This window comes from Serinus canaria, chromosome 1A (assembly GCF_022539315.1).
Source record: "Serinus canaria isolate serCan28SL12 chromosome 1A, serCan2020, whole genome shotgun sequence".
In the NCBI taxonomy this organism is placed as follows: domain Eukaryota; kingdom Metazoa; phylum Chordata; class Aves; order Passeriformes; family Fringillidae; genus Serinus; species Serinus canaria.
The window spans coordinates 21516119-21543013 of NC_066314.1; the positions used below are offsets into that span (position 1 = coordinate 21516119).

At 36.1% G+C, this 26895-nt stretch overlaps 1 protein-coding gene across 3 annotated transcripts in view; it reads left to right on the plus strand.

Annotated features, from left to right (window-relative positions):
- The window catches only part of CADPS2 (calcium dependent secretion activator 2), a 282539-nt gene that overhangs the window by 104678 nt on the left and 150966 nt on the right, over nucleotides 1-26895 (plus strand). For all 3 annotated transcript variants that reach the window (XM_030238173.2, XM_050969712.1, XM_050969713.1), the window contains exons 4-6: nucleotides 9183-9263; nucleotides 10840-11076; nucleotides 15214-15335. In XM_030238173.2, coding sequence (XP_030094033.1) covers nucleotides 9183-9263; nucleotides 10840-11076; nucleotides 15214-15335 — 440 coding nt within the window. The remainder of the gene's footprint in view (nucleotides 1-9182; nucleotides 9264-10839; nucleotides 11077-15213; nucleotides 15336-26895) is intronic.

Consider the following 26895-nt stretch of genomic DNA (forward strand, 5'->3'; position numbering starts at 1 on the left):
AGTGTGGTTGAATTTTACAGAGTTATGAAGGTAGTGGGTAAAGTGAATATGTACCTGCACTCAATAAATACCACACCACCAGAAACTGGGAGCAATGCTTCCATATACAACTTTTGGAAAACTTCCCAAACCTTCTGTCATGGGGAGTGATGAGAGCAGAGGTTCAGAAAGGTGTGGACAAGTTGCTGGGGAGCAGGTCCATAATTTGACATTAACAGGATTTTGCCTGGGTGTACCTTATAACATGCCACACATTCCCTCAGGCTTCACAACTATCATTATGGATTTTTGCTTTGGAGAGCAGCCAGGCCTCAGCATTTTGCCCAAATAATCTCTTCTGCTCTCCCTTTCACACCCACAGTTCTGGTCTATATTGGCCAAATTCCGGGGGAGTTTAATGTTGTCATTTTCTTTTTCAAATTTGTTTTTTATTTGGGTTTTTTTCCTCCTTTCAGAATGTGCTGATAGTAATGTCCAAGTATTATGATTCCAAGGCTAAGTAAAGAGTTTGTAATATCTACTGACACTCTAGCTAAAGACCATTAGATGTCTAAGTACATGCTGTCTCATTTTTCTCTCCTTGTTGCCTAAACAGACTGCTGTGAATAAATAAATATTTAAAATATCTGTATCTAGGTCAGAGTATCTTTATCACTGAATGCTCACATTGCATAATTAACAGCTTCTGTGAACCAAATAAACCATCAACTTTTATCTTTGCATCAAGTCAGAGTTTAAACTAGTAGCAGACTCAGTATGGAGGTAGTGATTTTCTCTATAAATATGACATCTTAGCAGACTTTCTTCAAATGGTGTTATCCCAATATTTAGGCAAAATAGTGATATGTGTGCATTATTGATTTCTCTTTATTTGTTTACATACTACTTGCCATGATTTTTTCAAGGCAAGGAACCAATCTCATTCTCTCTTGGAATTTAGACCACCAATTCAGAACACCAACAGTCCTATAAAATACATTATTTATTTGGGCAATAAATGCAGGGCAACTATATGACTGTGTTGTGGAGAGCACCATGCCTATAAATTAGTGAAAATCCTGGTTGGGAAGCTCTAGTTTCTTTTCAGCTCTCATTGACAAAATGGTGCTGGGGTTCTGTTCAACTCCAAATAGACCAACAAAAACCTCATTCTTAACTGTGCAAGGACATTTGCATCACTTTTCCGAGTGTCCTGTTCACAAAATATTAGTTCAACTCTGTAGATGAGAATATGCAATAAAATATTGAAGAATACATTTTCATTTGGTCTAGAATAAATTTTGAACTGTTAATTTATTTTTTCATTTTCTTCAGTAATAGTAATATTAAGTAGAAGATGCTTGTCACATGACATTTGGGACATACAATAAAGGCCAAGGTTGTCTGGCAAGGTTAATCAAGTTCACTGTTAATAAAAGATTTTCCACTTCTTTCAGTTTCTCTGAAAGGTTAATAGCAGTCAAGTAGGAAAAATGATTGGTAGGGAAGCAGTCATTGACTGAAGTTGCATTATACAGCTTCACATCACAGTATTAAACTCTTTCTTGATAGGGATTTCCTCATTAATACATGTTGTGTATTTATTTCTTCAAATGTCTTACCATTTACAGAATTGGCAATGTACAGTGAAAGTTTGACCTATGTACATGTACTGAAAGGAGTGGATTTATGTTAGCTCTCCCCCTTGTGTACGTTCTGACTAGCTTGAATATTGTATGTACTTCCTTTCCTGTTCATTTTCAAGTCTTTTTGTAGGTTTTACTTGGGATTTTGGTTTTGGAAATCCCTGAAAAAAATTAATTATGGGAGACATTTTAACCAGTGCTGAAAAATCAAAACTGCATATACTTTATTTTCCAAACTTGAATGTAAGGAAAGGCCATATTAAATTCTCAGCTTTGATTATTTTGGAAATTGTCTAAGGGCCCATCCACTGGTTGATTAAAAAAAAGTCTGTATTTTAAAATTTTATAGTTTTCAGTGGTGTTTTTAGCAAGTTTGAATTCTTTTTAAAATTAATTAAATTACGTAATGTAATCATGACTCTAGATTTTGAGGTTTTAAAATTTTTATGATAACCATATTTTATGTATCAATATATAGTAAGTTTAATTAATGAGTACAAGCAGTTAGTATAAGTGATATCTTACAAATCAATACTGGAATCAAACAGGTTCAGGACTTCATAAAAATATTTCAGAGAACAAAGTATCTGTCTGAGATTGTACATGATTTTTTAGAGCTTTTTAGTTAGTACAAAGATTGTAAAATTTTTTGTGAGGTCCTGTATACATTGTACATATGTACACATTGAAGGTACTCAGGCACAGTTTTTGAAAACATTGATTTGATTGGATTATTTTTTTTTTATTCAGCTGAAGCCAGTGTAGAGTATTTGACTGTTGACTGGCCTTGCTCTTTACCTTTATTATTATTTGTTTTTACCAATATTGACACACTACAGAGAGTGATGTGCTGTATATCACAGAATGTGATTAGCATATCACACTACAGAGAGGGATATGCTAATTGCTTTCTCTGCTCATCTAAAGAACTTCCATCCTAATTTTAATATTTATATGATTATAAAACTGCTGCTTACCATACCCCCCAAAAAAACTTTTAAAAAAATTAGCAGTCAGTAAGACTTTTGACTAAAGCTAATTTAAGCAGGTGTTTGAGCTTTTTGTGGGCACTGTGTTGCCAGAAAACTGAGTGATCAGCTTGGCCAGTTGTCTGAGAGGCAACCTTGTGCTCTACTAGAGCAAAATCAATACAAAAAGCCTGAGAGGCCTGATGGTGCATTGGGAGAAGTTGTTTGAGCACCTAATATGGCTTTTGGACCTGTGCAGCTTTTATAAGTCTACTTACTGCAGACAAATTGAAAGCAAAAATTATTTCAGTGGTAGCTGAGTTTTGTCAAAAAATTTTTTGAAAATGTCTACTGCATTTTACAAGAGAAATAATTTCAAAAGTTGGTGCCTTTTCTTCCTCTTTATTTTAACTATTCACATTTTCTTTCTCTTGACACCCTTTCCCTTATGTTTCACTAGATTTTTTGTTGCACATACTCCAAAACCAAATTCTCTGTATATTTGCCAAAACTAGTGATTTTTGAGGGATTTGTGTATGTTGACTGGAAAAAGGACTGAGTTGGGAAGAGCAAGATATAGGAAATAGTTTTTAAAATTTGTGGTGCGCAGAGTTCTGTGGGAAAGCCAAAGGATTTCACTACCACAGTCAGGGTCATCTGTCAGCAAAGTCATTTGCATGATTCATGATAGGGATTTTACAGCATGCAGAGAATGTGAGAGTTTTAAAATATCATTTTATTGATCTTTTTTATGAATCTTAATTAATCCTCTGTGTAATCTATGGACAAGGAAGAGAAAACTAAAGCCAAATGGCACAGCCTCCGCTGAAATAAAGGATGACATTTTCTTTACTTTTACAGCTGTGTCTTTCTTGCTGTGAAGCCGGAGGCAGGAGGTTTATCAAAAGGTCCAGCAGTAGCTTAAGAAACTCCACACATCCTGCCCTTTAAATCTGGTTTTTGCCTCCTGTATGATGTGGAAGGAATTTGCTTCCATCACAGTCTTATCCTTCATAAGTACAGTCCTGTTGAATTGATGTCCAGAAGTGATTTCAGTCATGAACTGGGTATGGCTCTTCTGTTTTGGCCTGAATTGAAATTTGCTGATTCTCTCACTTTCCCATATTTAGTTACTAATCTTGGTTCACCAGCCTGGGAAACTTTGGGAATCTCTGCAGGCTGTTTATGTTCAGTGCATAGTGGCTCCCTAGCACTGCAGACACCTTTATTCTTTTCCCAGTCTGCTCCTTTCCAGCACCTCTGCCTGTGTAAAGATAAGCACATAAACAAATCCTGCAGGCCTGAGAGGCGCCAGGTCTGTCTGAAGCAAAACTCCTTTTTTTAGAGTCAGAGATAAGAGTAGCAAGGACAGTGATTTGGAAACTGCCAGTCTTTGCATCTACTACACCCATTTCCAGCCTGCTGCTTTCTTGATTGATGCCAAAGTTGAGTGCTAGGACTTCCATGTCCTCTTCGAGCCTTGATCCTGGATGCCATTAGTTGCTTCCAGAGAACCATTTTTTTTTCATTACTGTATTATCTCAACAATTTTGATCCAAGTCCTTTATTCCATTTGGTTTATGTTGAAAGTTTTTACCTTGCCTGACTGTCAGTAGTCAGGGATGGACCCTGCAGGTTACCTCACAGGGGCATCTGCAAACAACCTTTCAGCTCAGCAGGCTCAGGCTTGGTTATGTGTGACAAAAGGTAGCTGAAAAGGAAAAACAAGCATTGCTGTCACACAGAATGAAAAAATACTTTGGATTTCATGTTGCAGAAAGAAGAGCAAGTACTTAGATATGTGTAGCATCATTTTAGTCATTAAATGTAGAGAAATTTATAATACTATGGGCATATGTATGTAGTTTCATGTTGATGTTACTGTGAATCAGAAAGCTGCAGGGAAGCTAACACAGCAATAATAAAATAGTCACATGGAGGAACTATTGGCTTGAGCATTGTGAAGGCAAAGAACAATACCTTGCAGCAGTTTTGTATTCATCTGTACACAAGCTGATCTTGTTTCTTGGGCACAGGGTATCTGACTTTGTGTGTAGAGTAGTGTAGGTGTGTGCTGGGGGCTGTAGCACAGCACCTCCTGGCAGCATTAGTACCTTTTTTACCTTAAGTTGCACATTAACCAGATTTTTTCCAGTGTACATTTTTTTTTTCTTTTGGACCAAAATACACTGCTACATTACAGCCTTGTAAGTAATTTTAAAGAGAAAAAAAATATTTGAATAGGAATCACAAAGTATGCTGTCTTTTTCTAACCTGTTAAAATATAAAAACATTCATTTATTCAGATGTATTTATAACAGATGTATTTCTGTTCTGTGCTGTTCAGGCATACAAATTAAGCAACAGTTTTTCAAGTAAGATAGCATGATGTTTCTGAACAGTAATTTTTAAATCTGATAAGTTTACAGTCTTAAACGACCAGATAAACTGAGGAGCGTTGACTTCATGCAGATTCAAGACAGAGGGCAGCACGACCTGAAGATGTGTCTGAATGCAGTTTGATTTAGCCTCTGCTAGTGGCTGTTTGTAGCTGGACTACTGCAAAAGTGATTTTTCAAAGGTTCGTAATGTGATCAGAGTTGAGCTGATTTTCACAGTTGGGATCCTGTCAAATGTCAGGTCCTCACTTCAAAGCAAGATATTGCTTGAACTCTTTGGCAAGATGGTCACCACTTCTCTTATGACAGATAAAGCGCTGTATTGTCTGTTGTCTAGCATGGTCTCTTCAGATGCAAGGGAGTGTTTTGTCTGAAATCCTTTCAGCAGAAATTTGGAGTAGAAAACTTCAGTCTGTCTTCCAGAAGTGGGCACTTACATAAGCAGCTGAAATCCTCTTAATAAGAATTGTTGGGCAACTGGCGTTTTGAGGATGCTCCCACTCTGTCTCCAAAGACGATTGTCCTTTTCAGAGTGAGAAAAAATAAAAGCAACTTCAAGCATTAAAGAATAAAAATATTTTTGAATTGATAGCTTGATTTCTGATGGTGGTAAGTTTATTTTAGAAAGCGGTTTTAATATAACAGCATTGGGGAAAAGAGATGATGATCTGTCTTTTTTTTCAAAGTAACTTTTTATGCACCCAAGTGTTGTCACTCATAAGTACTGATTTTTCTGATGAAGCTTTAAAAATCACAATCATCTTGGGAGAAAGAAGACCTGTCTTACTGATGTTTTTGCTCAGCTGGGAATGTTCCAGCTGATATAACTAGCCCTCAAAAGGGGAGTCAATGTCTTTGCCTCGGTTTTACAGTTTTCTACGCCGTATGGATGGCATTTAGGGCAAACATTGGTTTGTTTGGTCAGGACTTCTAATGTGTCTGATTTACTGAAAACCAGTCTCTTCAGTCTCTTGAGTGTTCTGTAGTGAGGTCCCCTGCTGCTAAAATACAAACTGGTTATGTGAGGTTTAAGTGACATGGGAAACATCTCTAGTGTTGATGAAATCAATGAATAGCTGTGGTATGGTACAATTACTGTTGCAGAAAGCTGAAAAGTTCTTTGTTAAATGAGATTTCTGTATGCCCTCTTTTTCAATAATCTCTAACGCTGCAATTTTTAAAAAACATGACTTTATATTTAAGAGTGGGAAGCATTATGTGTGATGCCCTTGTAAATGTGAATTGTTCTTAAAAAAAAATCAAAACCTTTTTACAAAGCCTCTATTATAAATCCTTTCAGATCAGTGGTTTCTTTTAACCAAATTTCAATTGCAGTACTGAGAAGAATCTGAGTAGCTGTTCTGCACTGTTGCATTTATATTAATTTCTATGCAGTGTCATGCTTTTCAAGTTGTTATTTAACAGTTTGAAAATTACTCCAGTGGTTGTCATAGCTTGGTATCCAGAGATGTCTTGGGTATGGATCTGATCCTCAAATAAGGAATTAAGGAAAAGGGTACACTTGTTAATGGTTGTCACTTCTCTCACTCATGTTATGGGTCCTATCAAGTGTCTCCCTATGTAAAAAAGTGGACACAACTCAGAAATTCCAAATTCTTACATTTCCAGAATTATCTCCGTCTTACTGCTGTTTTCACTTCATATTCAGTAGGTAAATAAATTATGATTGAGTACAAATTCAAAATTACTCCAGTGCATTGCTTGTAAAGTTGTCTTTTCATGCAGTTTTTTGAGTTTAGAATAAAAACAGGTAAAATGGTCTTGCATGGAATGCGATATCAAGGTTACTGTTTTTCTGATTATCACTTCATTTTGCATACTGCAAAAATAATAAAATCAACAGCTTTACTTCTTACTGGGACAGATGTGAATGACCTACCAGTCATTATTACCTTGGTTCTTTTCTGCAAGTAAAGCAACCTCCTTTGCTTTTCACCTCTTCAGCTTCTTTCCATACTTTACAAAACATCATTACATACAAACAGCAAACTCATTAAAATTTATCAGTATTTTGGGAAGAAGACTGAAGTTTTAAAATAAGTAAGTAGGGAAATCACATTTTTAAGCACTCAAGTACAAAGAGATGATGAAAAGCAATGCAGAGTTAAGGAAAAAATGCTAAGATTTTCAAGATTAGCTTACATATTCATTAACTTGATTAATCATTTTTTAAAATGAAAATAGCTAAATATCAGTCTTTAAGGGAAATCTCTTACTTCTTCAAATGAATTAAGAACAGAGGCAGTCATTTAAGTTGTGTATTGACACAGCAAAAGGTTTTAGCTTTGTTCCATTCTCCTACACGCTTTTTGCAGAAATCAAAATTCAGTCATTGAAATTACTTTCAAGCAGATATTTTCAAGCAATTGCCTATCATGGCATATATTAATAAAATAATTCTGACCTTCTCTTAGCCAAAAAAGAAAAACAAAATAGTTTTTCTTATTGGGCAGGATTTCATCGTGATAAAAAAAAAATTCCAAAATTATGTGGTTATAATACCAAGGAAAATAAAAATATTCTCAGTGACAAGTTCAGTGAGTCTCTTCTTTTGAGAAATGGAAGAATAGAAACTTGGAATTTTTTTTTTTTAATACCATAACTGTATTCTGAAAACTTAAAACATTTTCTTTCATGAAGAACAATTTTGCTGTTTATTCTCACAGTCAATTTAGGAGGAGATTTATTGACAGGCTTAGTGGGAGAACCCTTCCAGCCCAGGACATGATCCATCTTCTACTCTCTGGTATAAACTTGAGCCTCTTTTGGGGATGCCATCAGCTTTTGTTCTCTTTCTTTCTGGTAGCCTGGCTGAGTTTCTGCAAGGATTTTGTAAGATGCCAGATTGCACAGGTGACAGATTCCATGTTCCATTATCACTTTGGTACTAGCAGGAAAACACTTTTCATCCTGTTTCTAAATATGGTCAGATTTGCATTAAGCACATTGACCTGTAAGCACTAGATTCTGCATTTTTACTTGTTAGTTTTCTTTCTATTTTTTTAATTGGAAGCCCAATTTTCCAGAATGCTTTGGTTTAAGAAGCATTGGATTTAACTGAGGAGCATTGTAAAGGAGGTGGTGTTACAAATTTGGATGATACACTCAGAGTAGCAGTCTTAGTGAGAAAAACACTGAAAAACCTTAGTTGAATGTAATAAATAATTTGCCAAACTAACTGTATGTTCATTAGCTGGAGATCTGATTTAATTAAAGGACCAGTTTATGCCAATTTGCATCACTAATCATTCTAAGTTTTCTTTTAGTCAGGAGTGATTCAGGTATCCTTAAACCTTAGCTATCTACTAAATGCACTAGGGTTGTTTCAACATGCCACATGTCTGTGTGTAGCCCCAGGGAGAGAGAGAGCCCTCTGTAGCAACTTTGTCCTTGTTTGGCAGTTATTCAGGTGAGATGGCAAGATCTAGCACTCTTTTTTCCTCTTGACCAGCTGTGCAGGTCCATGCATGGAGCTGAAGCCCCACTTCACCTCCCCTCCCCTCCACTGCCCTTAAAAAGTCAACAGGTTAAAAATGAGTCGGGCAGTCTCGTTCCTGTTGGGACCCAGCTGTTCTGTTGAGGTGAAGAGATGTGTCCTTCCCATTTGCCTCCCTGACAGAAGTCAGACATTTAGTTCTGACTATTCTGTAGGTAGGAAAATATTGGAAGTTCACAAATTGGATGTGCCTTGGTGTGAGCAGTTGGGCAATACTGGGAGAAAGGAGCTTTGTGAGTGAAATAATACCATTCTTAGGAGTCACAGTCACACAGTTTTATTCCATATACCTATATATGCCTATACAGGAACTCTTGGCACCAAAGGGTCAATTTCCTTGCAAACATTTTCTAAGCCAGTCTGCCATTCCAGTTTTCTGATTAATGGAGAAATAGTTTTAGCTGCTATTTTTATGAAGAAATAACACCTCTTCTGTATAGCCTGAGTATTAAAAATGCAAGGGAGCACTGGTTACCCTTCAGGAAACCTCTGACTATGTGGTGGCCATTATATTTCTTTTATTTGGTGAGCCTCAAAGCTACACATTTGCTTAGTGTTTCACTGATTTTAAGATGAAAATTAATTTCTCTTGTTTTTTAGCCACCTGGCTTGCTATGAATTTAAAATACAGAGTGTTTCTCACAGTTGGATTTATTTTTGTTCTCTTTCCAAGCTGGATAATGGAGATGAGCAAGCAGCCCAGATAAGACGTGAACTAGATGGACGACTGCAACTGGCAGAACAAATGGCAAGGGTAAGTGATTGCTTTCCTGCACCAAAAACATATCTCCACATGAGATTGAGTGGGAGGATCCTTAAATTGTGTTTCCTGTTTCTTATTCTAAAATTAAGCAGAAGATTGTTTGAAAACAGTCTGGCAGATGCATTTCTTTCTGCTCTCAAGAATGTCTGGCAACTGGGCTAGGGAGAAAGCAAAACCTGGTTTTGGAAAGACATATCCTGTGTGATCCAACATTTCCTTCAACAGCAAGTCCAACTTTCCTTATTTTTTTACATTGGATGGGAAAAGCATCTTAGCAAGAGGAAAGATCTTTTAAGAACACAATAAAAGTCTGTTTTATTTGTCTTCTGTGGGGGCATGTTATTATCTGAATGATCCTCACAGGATATAGTACAGTTTGAAAAACACTACTAAGGGTTTGGGTTTTTTTGCTAGGCAACCCTGAGCCTTGGCCTGTGTTTTTAGTCTCTAACTGTAAATTACTTGTTTTTATTTTTAGGGTTTTTTAATATTTCATTTACTGGCTCTGTCATGGTGTGATGAGCCAGTCCACACAAGTTGCTGCAGGACTTTTTGGTCACAGTTGACTTGCTTGGTCTCTGTTATTGAAACAAAATCAACTCTAAAGGCTTTAATATAAAAAAATCTTATGATGGGCCTTATAACAAATAACAATAAAAATTGTCCAGTTTAGGAGCAAGGTGCCTGTCTTTGCAAACAATGTATTGGGATTGGTGTTTGTTTCTCATTTATATGTAAAACATATATTATAGAATAATCTGTATTATTTGTTTAATCTTGACTGACACTCTTCTAAGCATTAAGTATTCAATATTTGGAGAAACTGTCCTTAAAAGTGGCTCTGTATGAGTTCATATATGCACTACACGAGTACATGTTTTATCTTTGTGTTTATTGTTATAAACACAATATTTAAATACTGTTTTCTAACTTCTGCAGAGGAAAAAAATTATTATTAAGTTATGTCTAATGTTTAAGAGAGAGAATATTATTTAAAATAAACCAGTGCATTGTAAGTAAACATTACTTTCAGAATGAATGGCCCATTATTAAAAATAATGATAAACAATGATAGGAATTTTTTGTCATGGTTGTAGTTTATTAGCTTTATATTAGAAGTGTGAATGTGATTGACTTATTATTGGTAGCATGGGAAATAGGTGAAGTAAAAAAACTGCTAGTGGATAGGTCCTTTTATAAATGTCATTTTTTAAAATTTTGATGGTAACATTAAAGACCTATTATTAATTTCTATGCTTAAAATTCCTGTAAGTAGAAATAGCTAATGTGTGGTTCTTCAGCTTGGATTAATGGTTAAATGATTCAGGGAGATGTGCAAGGGTCCATTTTTACTTTATTTCTTCTTTCAAAAACTGACTGTACTGTATTTATGGGAGAGGATTCACCTTTTCATTGCTGTTTTGAAGACATAAAAATAGATAGACACTGAAATTATGACTTAAATTCTTATTTATTGTCTCTTAACTGAAAGCAAGTCATTAAATTAATATGATCTATAATGTGGGAATTTTTTTTTCACCTTAACTTTTAAAATTTATTTTTCAAGGAAAGAAAATTCCCAAAATTTGTAACAAGGGAAATGGAGAACATGTATATAGAAGAGCTGAGGTCTTCAGTGAATTTGCTGATGGCAAATTTGGAAAGTCTGCCAGTGTCTAAAGGTGGGCCAGAATTCAAACTGCAGAAGTTAAAACGATCACAGAACTCTGCATTCTTGGACATAGGAGATGAAAATGAAGTTCAGCTGTCAAAGTCTGATGTGGTTCTCTCCTTCACGTTAGAGGTAATTTCAAATTTCACAGAAAACTTGTTGATGGTTTAAATTGCTAGAATATCTGTCTTGATATTCTTTTTTTATTAGCCCTTTATTGGTAATTTTGAAATGTTGTGTTAAAAGAAGTTAATTATGCTCTGTGTCTTTGGTAATTAGGATTTAGAATACAGCTGGATGAGCATTTTCCTCTTGCAGCCGTAGTTGCATTTGGGCCCACATAGTAGTGTGGGAAGTTGAATCTCCCACACAAATGTAACTTTAAATGAATTCCAGTTTATTGAATAGCTAAGTATAATTTTAAATGTTAAAATGAAACACTGTTATTATCAGGAATGCCTTCCTGGAATTTTATACATGAATAAAGTTTTCTCACTAGAAGCATTTAGATAAAAGACAGTGATTTTTCTTTACTGGTGATCATAGCTGTTTTTGATAAATTTCTGCATTTTCCTCAAGAATCTCTTGTTTTTTCTGAGATTATGCAGGAAGTCTGGCCTGTAGGGATGCAGTCCTAATCTGTACAGATTTAAATTTACTTCAGGAGGAAGCCACTAATACATTTGGTTATTAAACAATTCTGATGACAGAATAGAATCATAGAATGGTTTGGGTTGGAAGTGACCTAAAGATGATCTAGTTTCAATGCCCGTGCCATGGTCACCTTCCACTAGATGTGATGGATTAAAGCCTCCTTCAGCCTGCCCTCATAACTCAGCTCCCATCCTGCAAATGAGCATACCAAGAAATGCTTTTCTTGCTTTCAATATTAGTAGAATCCAAACATTACCACAGTGTGCATTGTGTATTTGTTAGTCAGAAGATGCCATACTTGTGTTCTGCACTTGAAGTGCCTCTAGTTTGTTTAAGACAGCAAGTAATGTTACACAATAAATATTTCAATTGTTAGAGTTCAAAAGAAATAAAAATCATTTATCTTTTAAATATTTTTTTCTCAAGTGAAGCGAACATCTGGTTTTTTTCATGTAATGAAAAGTCAGATAATTTTTTCCTATGTCATCATTAAAGATACAGAATAAAAAACATCAAATATGGGCAATTAAGAAGTTTCAATTCTTTGTACAAAAGAGAATTTACTTATCCCACTATGTGCAATTTTAGTATTGCTAAATAATAATGTAAAAGCCCAACAATCAGCTTTCAGAGAGAAGTAAGATCCATCATTCCATATGCCAAAAAGTTTTAGTTCATCAAGCATGTAAAACTGCAGTGCAGTCTTTAGTGTTGAAGGATATGAGAAGATGAAGTATTTATAACTCCTGTGCTGAATCCTGTGTGCCTCCATCACATGTGCCATGTCTGCCTTAAGGGGAATACCAAGTCTGGAATGGTCCATAAATAGCATTTACAAAAGTAGTTTGAATAATCTAAGAAGTACCATAAAAATTTTGGCAATAATATTTCTGGTCTTTAAGAAAGTGTGCTTGGTGATTGATGTAAGAGGAAGAAAAGCCTTCTCTGTCCCTCTAGAGAGAACTGGTATGTACTTAAAATGATGAGGTATTTAGGGCAAAAGCACAGTAATAGTTTGAAACAATCATGAAATGAAAAATGACAGGAGATAAAATTTCTAGTTAATTTATAGCAGCTTTACTTTGTTTATAGCCCTTCTGCTTTTCCACCAGATATGTAGGCTATCAGGTCTGGTGAACTAAGTTTTTTTCCTTTTCCCCCACTAGCAATGAAGAGATTTGCTGCAAGATGGCTAATCCACAGTTCATCCCATGCAAGGCAAAGAATTAATTACTCCACATGAGATCGTTTTTAGTAGGGCAGATTTTCATTTTAGACATGATAGTAACCACGTAAGTTGACTCTCTTGCCAAACAGTGTGTGCATCTTTTGCTCTTGAGAAGCAAAATCTCAGAAGGCATAAGGGCAGAAGGAAACAGTTGAATTGATATTAATGAAAGATGTGATCTTTTTCTATGCAAATGGCCAAAAAAGAAATGCTGATTGCATTTCCTAGAAGACAGAGTACTTCCTTCTCTGAAAATGTGAGGTCAAATGTACACGATTTCACATGTTTTGAAAAACACATAAACATATCTATGTTACATCCTGTGTGGGGACTCATTTGTAGGGTAACAGCAGAATCCCCATTGAGGGCTGCTGAACTAGCCCATGAATTAATAGGAAATCTACAACATGTAGGACAGAGTGGAAGAACCCCAAAATTTCTCGATGTGGGGCAAAGTGGGCAGAGTTCCTGCTGTCACTGTGCTCTGTTATTATAAGCAGTAGAACTTGCTAGTAGTACTAACAGTGTTCCAGTGGGAGTTGACCTTACTGACTAAGGTCAGAGATATTCCTGAGCCTCACTGCAAGCAACAGCCCCTGTTTTTACAGTTTGAATATTTCATGAAATATCCTGTTTGTAGAAATTTTGAAAAAAAAAGTTTTAAAAAACCACAACATAGTAGTAGGAGAAGACTTATTTATATTCTTCAGCTGTTAGACAGTTTCTAAAGTAGACAAGCATTTAGGAAGTTGTTTATCAGGTAATGAGCTGATACATCCATTAGTGGCAGTTTCCTTTGGAAGGAATGAAATGCAACTTTTTTCCAGTTCTGGAATCCAGAATTGTTACCAAAGAAAAGTGTACTGTGCAGTTAAGTTGGAAACTCAGGAAAAGAAGTATCAACATAGAAATGAGTAAACATGAAGTCAGTATTCAGCAAGGACATATATTTGCTGTGTGGAAAGACCATCTAGGTCGTATTACCTAGAAGGATCTTTAGTGCTGTCTAACTGCTTGATTCCTGAACAATAGATGGAAAAGAGGGATGAATTTATCATTCTTTCTGGATTGCTGTTATTATTTATGAACCATAATTGGCAGTATTGAATATTTATTGGTAGCATTAAAATGGTCTAAATGATCAGTGACTGTTTTCTCACTGTAATATTTAAAAACTAGCAATTTTGCAAGATATATATCTACTATTAATTTGAAAAAAAAAAACGGATTTATAGCTGGGTGTGAAGTCTGGTTTAATTTACTGGAATTGGAACAAAGTGGCACACGTGCAAAGAAGTTTAGTAGCAACATATTTTAGTAGTTGCTTCATGACCTAAGAAGCCTATTGCCTGTAATGAGACCAAAAGTAGTCATCACTTCTGGTAACTTTAAAACAAATTAAACAAATGTTGGTTTACATGTAAGGATCAGTTGAGGGCAGCTTCTGTTGATGGAGTACATTTTTCCCAGTTTCTTTGCATGGGCCCAAAGGGAACTGGCAAGAAAAGAAGCTTTTCCAAAGAAACCAGGGGAACCTGACTGTGTTCTCAAACCTTCTGAATTAGAAACATCTGAAATGCAAAAATTGCAATAATTTCACACTGTGACAAGATCTATAAAAGGCAGAGAGCATTTAAAGTAGAGCTTATTTGGCTTTTCTGAGCTAGTGTAGAGTAGTCTAGAGGAGGTGAAAATCTACAGGATCTGCCAAGCTGAAAATTTGCCTGGTGAGGAAAACTTGCAGGGCACAGCTGGTAGTGGTGGCTTTTTCTGGTTCTCTTCTCCCTCTTCCCCATATGCATACTGAACCTGCCTGCAAGTACTGCACTGGGAGAAGGAAAGGATGTGCATAGTGGGGAAAAAACTTCCAGGAGCTGAAACCAGTGCTCTGACCTGCCTCTTGCTCAGCACAACACCAAATCCCTTCTGAGGTTCAAGGGTTGCAACCTCCAGGGACACAGCACCATAATTTACATGTCTAGATATGATCAATGCAGTTACTTGTTTACTGTCAGACTTAGTAACCTCTTTGTTCTATAAATATTCACTTAGATGACTGATTAAAAGATACAGTTTCTCATGTATAAAGATAGAATTATGTTCAGACATGAGTCTCAAATTATGCTATTGGCATTTAAATTATGATTGGAGTGAGTTTTTGGTCACTGCCCAAGTAGAAACAGAGCAAAAATTTCAATTCCTTTTAGATGTTGTTGAAAGTGGAAAAAGGGAGATAAAATCAAAACTCTGTCTTAAGATTTAAGTGAGTGGACTTTGGGATTTTGGGGATTTTTATTATTTTCTGTATCTTCACAGAGCTTAGTACTGCAGTAACTGTGCTGTGTAATTTTTTCTGAAGGATCAACTGTTTGCTCTCTTTTCCTCAGATTGTCATAATGGAAGTACAAGGTTTAAAGTCAGTGGCTCCCAATCGGATTGTCTACTGCACCATGGAAGTGGAAGGGGGTGAAAAGCTTCAGACAGACCAAGCAGAAGCTTCCAGGCCACAGTAAGCCACTCTGCTGTTGCTGCATCAGTATCTCCTTTCTGTCATGGGAGAGCTTGTCTGGTTTTCTTTACAATTTTTACAATTAGCTTAGAGCTAGGTTATATGGTTTTTTCCCCTGAGTAGTTTTCTCAAATTCTTTCTGAGAAGTTAAAATGCAGATAATACTTTTTTTAGGGTGAGGTAAGTTCAAAGTGTGGATGCTGTCCAAATGAAAGCCATTGACTGTACCCGTGAGAAAAAGAACTAGAGACTGCATCCTCCAAAAATACAAACCTCTTGATAGATGTTAGCCTGAGGTGATTTTATGTATTCTAGGTTAATGTGCAGGTGGCCTTGTGGAGTGTAACTTGTACAATTGGAGGGAAATCAATACTCAGTAATCAATCTTGACAAAGCTTGCTCACCTGCTGAGCCTATTTCATTTCAAATTATAGGATCCAGTTCTTTCAATTAATTTTTGATGGAGCCAGTCAGCAAACTGACTTGGAGGGGGATAACATCATGCCATCTGTAGTTGAACCAGTTAGTGTAGCAGAGAGTAAGAAATTAAATTGGTTGATGTGTTTGACCTGCACACTGTCTTCAGACACTTTTCGCTCTGTTAAAATGTCATTTGGAATCTTTTGTAGATAACTTTCCAGACAGTATGTTGGGGTTTTACTGGCACCATGGTGTGCCGTGTGAAAGACAATTTAAAAATTGCAGTTGTTACAATATCTGATAAAAACATCTTCTATGGAATTGGGATGGTAGTTTCTATTTCATTGGGACCTCAATGACAGAAATTTTTTTTTGGCAAAATTAGAAGCACAATTTTATCTGTCTCTTCTACAGTTGGGTGTAGAAGGAGATCTAATTTGGTGGACTTAATTCTAGCTGTGGCAATGTTCCTAGGCAAATAAGCCAGCAGCATATTCAAACAGCTTTGCAGAACACTAAGTATGTGGGACAAGATGTAAAATTCATTTGTCACAGTCCCTGGCTGTGTTCCTTCTCCAGGGTATTGGAATGCTTATTCTTATCATTCCCATGTACTGTGAGGGCCTTCTAAAAGGAGCGATTATAAAAAAGACACACAGATGTACACATTGAAGCAAGGTCGTAAATGGGCATTCAACATCACCTGCTTATTTTTTGACCTTCTGGAGTGTTTTCTGGTGGTTGAGGGTCCCATGAGACCCACTGGAGTTTTTTATGGAGGGCACATCTCCAAACTGTTTTGCAGTTGCTCTCATATGGTTCCTTGCAGCTTGTGCCTACAGCCTTTGCCTGCTGACACAGCCAAGGTTCCTGTTTCTTCTCATGGTGTATTGCTCTTTTTCCTCACCCCTGAACTTGTTCAGGTCTGTTTTAAATGCTTGGTTAGCCACTCATGTCATTGGCATGAGTTTTTAAGATTACACAAGTTTTTGCATTTTGGACATGTTTATCTTCCTTTCAGAAAACAGTCTGAGGATGTTAAGGGTTTTGTTTTCTCTAGCTATTTCCAGATATGGTGAACAGAACATGCTAGGGATGGCTCACAATTAGTTAATGCCTTACTTATTTCATACTGCAGGTTAAGGTAAAGGTTGTAAAATCAATCAATGTATATAGATGCATCAAGTAAAAATTTCCAAGAGATTAATTGATTTTCCTACTTGTAAAAGTGGAAGCTTTGTAAAAAGGAAGTTCCACAAAAGATGGAGTCAATTCAAGAACAACTGAAGTGTTTCTAGGAAAAGCTGATATGTTAGGACCTGCTCCAACCTTGTAAACTGATTTAATGAACTTCAGGCTCAAAAGGTATGAGTTGATTGAATATGGGAGAAAGACAGATTATGGGCTATTCCATCTAAGTGATGTCGTACAAACCAAAGTCATATGGATTTGTTTGCAAAAAATTATGCAGTTTTAGAAGATGAATTTTTGAGAAATGCCCTGAACTGCAGTCTGGAAGCACAGAAATAGGAGTTGGTGGTGCTGTTGACCTGCTAACCTGTAGAACAGTGTAACTTAAATGGGCAAGGATTATAGAGCTCTGAAAAGTATCTAGTTCTTGTGCTTCTCTGAGTTGTGCTCTTTTCCATTTCTGGCAAGAGTGATTAGGAGACATTGGCATGCTGTATGATTATGAGTATTTAGAGACTTAGCTTTTGAGCACAGAAAGAGACCTCGTTTGAGGCAATGGGGGAGGATATTAAATTAGACAAGCATGAAATTAGCAAATTACGAGCAGCCAGTAAGAAGATGGAGGAAGCTGCCTATGGAAAGGGACATGCTTACTTCCATAGTTTAGCTTTTCTGTTAGATCCAAATCAGGTTTTTTTGGCAGTAGCAATATTGCTTTTATTGATTGGTGGTGGAGGCAACCAAGAGGGCTTAGCAGAGTTTAATCAGAAATTACACTGGTGGAAGGGCACTGGTGAGCAAGCACAGCCAGACCTTCTCTTTCCTGATACAGAAAAAACAGCTGTCAGGTGCCTGAGGCTACTGCCTGCTTGCTTTGCCTGCTGCTGGAGCTGGCTTTTACTGGTATAATTTTCAGTACTGTCTTTCTGATATGAAGGAAAAGTATCAGTGAGGCTGGAGGAGATCGTAACTGTAAGTAGGATGTGCAGCTAGAAAAGGGTACCAAAGCTCTCAGACTAAGCATAGAATGAGACAGTGATTAAAAGTGAATGATTACCACCAGCCTGCTGTGGGGACTGCTGGCAGGAGACATTTTTCTGCAGTCAGTTTGTTGTTTTGGACTGGTAGCTACATTTATGACAAAAAAAACAGTATAAAGAATTATCTATGCCTATTTTTTCATCTTTGAATTGTCTGTGTAGTAGTATTGCACTGCATATAGCAATATATGCAGTGCAATGCTACTACTCAGACAATTCAAAAGCTTTCACAGTGAAAAGGAGAAAATAAGATACTCAGATGGATGTTTCAAAATGCCACTGCAAGCCAGTGTGATCTTAGAGGAGAGATTAATGGAAACATGAGTCAAGTGCAAACTTAATTCACAATTTATCCGCTATTCCAAATGCTGAATATTTTCTCGGGTATTTTTATATATGTATCTAAGTGTTCCTCTAAATCCCTGAGTGCCATATTAAGAGTAATACAAAACCTAGAAACAATATTCATTCTTAAAGGGAAGATGCCTTATTAAAGTCCCTGGAAGGGGCTTTCAGTTTTCATCAGTAGTAAATATTTTCTGGTTTTTTAATGCAGTCAACTCCTGCTTTGTCTCTCTTTGAATAATAACTTTGTAAGTTTATGTTTAAGTGCTTCATTTTCTTCTTTAGCAACCCAAATGAAGTACTGAGTATCTTTAGTAACTACATGTGTCTTACTGAGTAACTAATGGTCATTCTGAAATACAAATGCTGTAGAATGACGTAGTTTTACTGAGCTTATGTCTTGGACAGCTTTACAAGCAGATCAGTTACACAGCTTCACATGCAAGCCCAATGAAATTTTTATAACTGCCTGTGAAATATTTCCTCATTCCTTCCAACTGTTTCCTGCCTTTTAGCCCTGCTGAAAATCCCTCCAAGCTAGCCTGTGACCTTTTCTACCAGAGATCAGTAAGCAGAGCCCTCAGAGGGCCCTTTTAGTTGTGTGAAGCTTTGCATAACTTTGTTGCTGTGATGCCACAGGGGGTCATCTGCAGAAATCCAGTGCTAATTTCATTTTTCAAACGCTATTGAAGTCGTCTTGTTTTTAGTCTTGTGGAGTCTGGTATCCACATTTCATTCTTATTCTTGATTTTTATTCATTCTGAATAGTAAATAATGTGATTTATTGAAAGTGTCGTGTTTTAGGTATGTAAAATCATGCCTAAAAATAAAAAAATGGGAACATGCTATCATTTAGTACTACAATGACATCTTCTTGTCACATACTTATGCAATCAGAAAAGATCATATCTTGATGACGAGAAAATTTTAATAGAGACAGGATATTTATTCTTCATGTGAACAAGACAAATAGGATGATCATATTTTACTGCCAGTGATTGTAGAGTCTTATTAAAAGAGCTATTATATGTTAGAAGTATGTGAAGAATGCATGATTAAATCTGACTAGAGGAGGCAGGGAACCTCAGTCAGTACTGCACAAATAAAGTAAATGCTGCTCACATATTATTTTTATGCCATATTTTACCATCATTAATTCCATAAAGTATTTGAAGTATGAGAACTTGTGCATACATTAGCTAAAGACTGCATAGAAAACCTTCCATAGAGCAGTTTAAAAAATGGAGAAAAAAGGCCTAATTTATAAAATTTCAGACTTTCTTAAGTGACATGTTTCCTCATATAAAAATACTTTTTTTAATATGTTTTGAGAATGTGGCCTTAGACAACATTTCTGAAGTGAAAAAGGACAAATAACACTTATAATGTTGGACAATCGTGTTCCAAATATCAGGAAGTTTTCTTCCTTCATCTTCATTGAAGTCCCTGCATCTTTATAGTTTTTTATTTTTGATTAAGGGAAACAAGGGGGCAATAACACTTTAGGCTGTCACCTAGCTTGTGGTTGACAACACAGATATCCAGTGTGTAAGGAAAGAGAAAGCCCACCTACTCCTCTTTTCCCACATGCTGCTGCTCTCTGTCTGATACATGGGCATAAATGAAGTTTATTTCATTCAGTAATAATTTAATTGTACTGTTAGCTTTCTGCAGTCATTCCTCATATTGTTTTCATGTGTAGGAATTCATGTTCTTGCTTTTGCATGAGAGAAAAGGTAAAATGCAGAAGTTTTACTTGCCTCATATTGCTTGGATTTTAAATAGAAAATGAGAGAATATACATAGGAAGAAAGGTGGGACAGAAACACAAGTTATGGCTGATCAGAGAGGCAGTAATCAGACTCTTCTGTGGCTGGCAAGCTGACTAACTCTCCTTACAGTGCCTTTTTATTGAAACTATATATATATATATATATATATATATATATATTAAAAATTATATTTGAGCATGGGATTTTCTACGTGGACTAATAGGACTGCATTTTCATAGTACCTGATATTAATGTGCTTAGCTTTCTGTTCATATGCTTCCTATTGTATCTTCTGAGGATAAATTTTCTTTAGAAGTTAGCTTCTTGATCAGGGTTTTTTACTTTCACCTGTTCTTTTGGCTGTTTATTGCCTCTGAAAGATTTCTGCTTGCAGCTAGGTGCTGCAAAATGCAGTGTTGATCTCACAGTTTAACTACAAAGTAGTTCATCCTAATTTTGGCATACAGAGTTATTTTCTTTAAGTCGTAAATACATTTTAAGCAACATTTACAAAATGAAGTTATATGTTAGAGAATGTCTGTGTATTTTTAGTAATATCATTTCACAGGCTTGAGAGACATAATTATGCTGATGTAATCAATGCTGAAAACTTGGTAAGATTAGCATGACCCTTTAATAGCATTTTGGAATTTTAAGGGTACTGGTGGGCATCATGACAGGAAACAAAGTCTGTCTGCTTTCTTAAACTAGGCTTGACTGAGTTGTGTAAGGATTGCTAACATTTTCTCTAAAATTTCCCTTTATATCTCTAAATCTCTAACACATCATTGTGTTCATCTTGTCATATATCAGTATGTGTTTCTTTTTGGAGCAAGTCACAAAATACAGTGAAGAAACTGTATTTTGTGTGAGTGAGTGCATTGATTAGATACTGTTTATGTTTGTTATCCAGCTGTTAAGAGGGAAAAAAAGAAATTAACAATAGGAAATTATCCAATTGTGTTTCATTGGTTCTGCAAAGGAAATGATGGAGAAGGAAAAGAATACACATTTATCCCAATGTGTTTTCTGGATTAATGATGGAAAAGTTTCACAAAAAAGAGTTTCACCAAGTTTCACTTGGTGCCTTGGTTTTATGAGCTGTCATTGATTACTGTTTCACATTCTAGAAGAAATTTTTCATCTCTCTTATTGCAGAGAAGTATGAATTATATGCAGACACTTAATATTAAAAGAAATTTGAAACGCCACTGGATAATAATCTGAGCAACCTAATTTAACTGTTCTTGCTCTGCACAGGGTTTGACCTAGGTGACCTCCAGAGGTTCCTTTCAACCTAAATTTTATGGTGATTCTATGATTAACTCCCAAAATAGTCTGTCTGTTCTATCTAAGGGACTTGTGAAAGCCACTACTGTTAGAAGGGAGTATTCTGTTTTCAGATAAAGAAGCATAGCATGGAAAAAATTGGGATGAAAGGAGATAATTAATGTTAGTTTTATTCCCTGCTCTATTGTATAGTTAACAACAAACATAATCCTTATGTCACCAAGGCATATATTAGGGTATATAATATATATACCCTATATAATACATGTAGCATATATTGAGAGTATTAACCCTCCTCATGCAGAGGCACCACTGGAAATAATAGCTATGTATCTGTCTTCTTTTAAAATGTAATATTGTGTTACATGTCTCTTGCAAGACTGATACCAGTTTCATTTCAGAGTGCATTTTGGAAATCTTTGGGTTTGAAGATGCATGTCCCACCCTTGCCTTTCACTGTAACAATCAGGGCTTGGAGGAAGGCTGTTTACACACTCTTAATGCACAAGTTTTACCTATTTCCATTTTCATTCCCACCTGATCCACAACAAATGCAAGTAATATTTTGCAGACAGGTACAAGCTTTCTATGCCATCATACTAAAGCATATGCAGATGTGTGATACAGCTTAAAACTGGAAGGCCTTTGGCTATGAATAGCATGGTGAAGCCAAAGCTAATTAAACCTTGCTTATTAGCAAAATGGTTTTGATGAGGATAAGCCTTATTCTAATTTATCTACCTGGTCTCTGGCTGGGTCAAGCTGAAGGCAAGGGCAGCCTGTAAAGTATCTTCTAGTGGGATGTGGTCTGTCAAAGAAAAGGGTGGGGGAGAAGGATTACCTCAAATTTTCACCTCCCTTCTCCTCTTGCAATACTTCAGTAGAGTGAATTTGAAATTTGTGTTTCAGAGTGGTCTGCACCTGTCATATCTTGGAAAAGTTCCGTTGTTGTTTGTGGGCAATAGCTGACAGGAAAACAATTCCTTTGGATTCTTCCTAAATTTTTTATATGACCTAAATGTCCTATTTTACTAGGACACTTAGGTCATATAAAAATTTAGGAAGAATAAAATATTTTTATTATTTTTAAAAATATTCTTTTCTTGTATCTTGATTTGGAGAGACCTTTCAAAAATTTGCTTATATGTCTTGTAAGTATGACACGGGTACATTCAAATTAATTAGAAAATATTTTACTAGATATAGAGTTTTAATTGGAACACATTTTACAGCCTAATTTAGTTTAGGGATGTTGTTTTGGGTAAAGAGAAATCTTGAGAAAAAGGATTTGAAAGAGCTTAATTTAGTTTAGGGATGTTGTTTTGGGTAAAGAGAAATCTTGAGAAAAAAGATTTGAAAGAGACAAGTTTCTACTTTTGGATCCTGTTCAGGCTAAGAATATTTTATACATCTCAAATGCTCATGACATTCAGAAAACTGTTTTTCACCCCACTATGGGCAGACCCTTCTTTGCTGTCACTGTGTTAGTGTGTGCATTGATCCTCAGAGGTTTCGAGAGGTCCAGTACTTCTAGAATACAGAATAGTTCACTGAACAGATAAAGAAAATGTATTTATAGATCCTGAAATTTCTTAATGACTATACATAATTTAAGGTGTGATTCTGCAGGTTAATGGGCCTGTTTGAAAGCAAGATCAGTGGATTGAGAGTAGGAGGACAGCAAAAACAAAGGCAGGGTAGTGTGGACAGCTGATAAGAGCAGTATGAGTCAGAAAGAGCAGTAAAAGGGGTTTCAGAATAAAACACACCAATTGGTCTTATGCCAACTGGAACACTGACATTTTCTGATTTTATTCCTGGCTCTTTCTGGGTAGACTCTGCAGGCCCAGGTAGGTCAGCCTAGTTTGGGATTTGTTTTCCCACATCTTTAGACTGGCATGACAGCATCTACCTGCTTCATCAAAGTACTGGGAGTTTATCAATGTTGGTACAAGATTTTGTAGGTTTAAAGCATCACAGAAATACAAAGTAGCATGAAGTAAATAAGAGTTGCAACTTCTAACAGTACCATGACGGACTCATAACTATCTCTTTCAAGGAAAAAGTGAAATAAATATGCATATAGAAAATCCAAGAGCATAAATCACCATGTCTTGCCCTTGTGCCTATCATCAGTCTCTAGGTGGGTTTGAACCTTGGTGGGAAACAGTAGGTAATGCCTCTTATGAGTTGTTCACTTAATATGTACCAGTGCTTTCCAGAGCCTGGCAGTGTGTCAGTCAGTCACATACCCATGAAAATTTTCATCCTGGCTTGTGTCTTGGTTGCCTGTATTGAAAGTGAGATGGGAAAGCAAGACTAATAATTTATTCATACTGTTTTATGTTTGTAATGACAATACTTGTCATAATAGCATTCTGTACTGTTAGAGTGCACTTTTCTTCCATTCAGTGTAGGAAGCCTAAATGAGTGTTTTTAATAATTGCTTATTATGCACGGGACCCCTCTTCTGGTTTCTATTAAATACTTTTTAATTTGGAAAAAAAAAAAATCTAGACACAGTTTTCTTGTGACTTTTTACAAGTAATTATTTAGTATATTAATAAATTTTATGCTTAAAAATAAATACATCATTGTGTGTAGATCATCATTAGCTCTCAGATAAACAGTAGTTTTGAGCTCTGTTAATTCCTTTATTTAAAACAGTTGTTGATTTACCTAAAACAGATCCTGAAAAAACCAATCTGCATACAAACAGATTATTCTTTTTTTCCTTTCATTTCAGTCTAGTTGTATAAAGGAGCATTATAATATAGCATATCCATCAAAACACTTCATCCTTGCTGTTGCTGAAATTACAATTTGAATCTTTCTGTTCCTTGAGATAAAAGTTCCAAGAAGAGATTCCCAGTGTTTTGTAACAATCACCCTAAAACCCCTTAATTTTGCTGCTGAATCCACAGAAAAAGGAAAAATTACCCAAACATTTACCTTTTTTTTGAGTGACTACCCTAGGTAATAACTCAACAATGCATTCAGAAATTAAGCAATGGGCTGCTTAGTGTGTGCAGCTGCAGGTGCTGGAAACAAATTTTCTGGAAGGGAAGTGCTGAAGAGATGGTTTGTTAGTCTGCATTTCCAACTATGAGTGTGCTGGGTCAAAAGTTCCCATATAGACAGAAATAAATGATAAAGGGTAAAAGACAGTGGTGTAGCCTCTGCTCAGGTGGAATCAAAGGTGACCTTTAAAAGTAATTGTGGGACTTTCCATGCTTATACCAGGACTTCCCTTTTCACTGTACTTTCCCTTTCTCCTGTCATTCACCTCTGTAGAAAAATTTATTTTTCTCCTATCTACATTTTGTAGCTTTAGGAACACTTTGATTGGAACCTCAGGGTTAAAACCATTACCATTGTCATTCTGAGCTGACAGTCCATGAGGTAGCAGCTAAATAGAGCAAGCATTTATGCAAACTGTCAGTGTTTCTTCAATAGGGTTTGTAAAACAATGAATCTGTAGTTCTCCTCAAGATTTGTGCTTAAAATAGTGAAGTCAGAGTAACACAGGGAAGAGCAGAGTCACAGAAGATTAGGTAAGGTAGGTAATGAAAGGCCAGACACATGGCTACTTCATGGTTCAGTTTGCCTGAGCCTGGAGCTTGTCTGTGCTTCTACTGTGAAAGGTTTTATGATTTGTTTAGAACTTTCTTTATGCCTTGCTTTTCAGCTGTAGTTCAATGTGCTTGCTCTGAGAGAGCAAATTATGCTCCTTGTTTTTCCATTATAATAAATGAGTAATTTTAAAATAGAGAAAAAGAAAAAACATTTTTCCAGGGAAAACATTCACAATCTAAATCGCATTCTAAGCATTATAGAACTACAAGCTCTTTCCCTTGAGGTTCCAGCATTAATTCCAGATCTCACTGATGTACTGGAGAATGCATACCTAAATAACTAACTAAATAACTAAATAAATAAAAGGAGTGGTTGTAATGTTGCATATAAGGAATGGTCTTTACCTATTAAATCCTTAGTGGTGCACAATAAACTTCTGTTGCATGTGCAGTACTCTTCATTATCCTTTTTCAAAGGGAGAAGCTTCAGTGTTCATATTATTTTGTATGGTAGTCATAACAAAAAATAAGCATGCTTTCAGGCTGTATGAGACAGCTGTTAGAGTTAAATCTATGATTTCTAGTGTAGCATCCTGGTGTCAGTCATTAACAAATGGATGAGTAATTTTGTGCTCAGAGGAGAAAATGAAATGCTTGTGATATTTTTCCAAGTATCAGCGGGGAAGAACAAGTAGCAATTAGCACCAACTAATACTCTCTTTAGGAGTCTCAGTAAAAACACCAAAATCAGATAAGTATGGATTTAACTCTATTTTTATTTGTGTGAGTGGAGCCTCCTCATCAAATTATAGATTTATTGTCACATTGCTGTGGGGTGACTTGCACTGCTGGTGCAGCGCCTGGCTCACGCTCTCACATTTTCCCTCTCTGTATCTGTGCAGTTGGACATAGTAATATGCAACACTTCATAAATTCCACATTCACACAATCCTTCACTAACAACAGAAGGTTTTTCAGACCTGGATTTGAAGTGCTTCAATGTTTCACTGTACTTGGATGTGTCAGGAGGTGCTGAGCCTCCTCTGTCCTTTAGTTTCCTGGTACTTCATCCAACTTGCACTGTAAATGTGATTTCTAACCTGAGGGTTAAGATACCTGGTTTTATACAGTTTGACAAGTTTAACAGGCTTTAGCTTGTTTCTAAGGAAAGCAGAAACAGCAGAGTTGGTTTAGGTTCTTGACATAGCTGAAACACAAACATATTGCAGAGACCTCACCATCCTGTTTCCAGTCTGGCTCCAAGATGTGCAAAGGTGAAGGGCTGGTAAATCTCTTACTCCTGTGGAGCAGTAAGGTGCTTAGCAAACTGGCTTGGGTGGGTCTTGCTGCTCATTCCAGCTCTGTCCACATCCCTGTTTGATAGCAAATAAGAAAACTCTTCCAGAAGGCCTCTTAAGGTAATTTAATTAATAATTGAGAAACACGTTGAGGTTATGTAGAAGACTTAAATCCAAAATCAGACCCAGAAAGATGCAAAAGATGGCACCAAGGAGACCAGTACACTCTGATACTGGTTTTAAAAATGAGATTTCCATATTTCTTCAGACAAAAAATGGTGTAAAAATTCTGTAGAGTTGGTATTTTATCAGAAATAAAGTATTCTAATAAATAGGGCTAAAATAAAATTTCTATATCTTTGTTTAGAATAATAAATTTTATTACATTCACCCCCATGATCTCATAAAAAAAGTTTTGACTAACAGAGACCATGAGTTAAATGGAAAACTTGAGAGATAAATTTGCTGCTGTTTGCAGTGTTTGAAATGTGTTCCAAACTGAAGTAGAAGAATAAATTCCCTTAGAGGGGTTTCTGTGACACAGTGATAAATCTTCAGCTGAAATAAACATTCACCTTCTTGCTGGCAGTAAGTACTTTTTGCAGTGAAGGGAATAAACTTTGGCAATA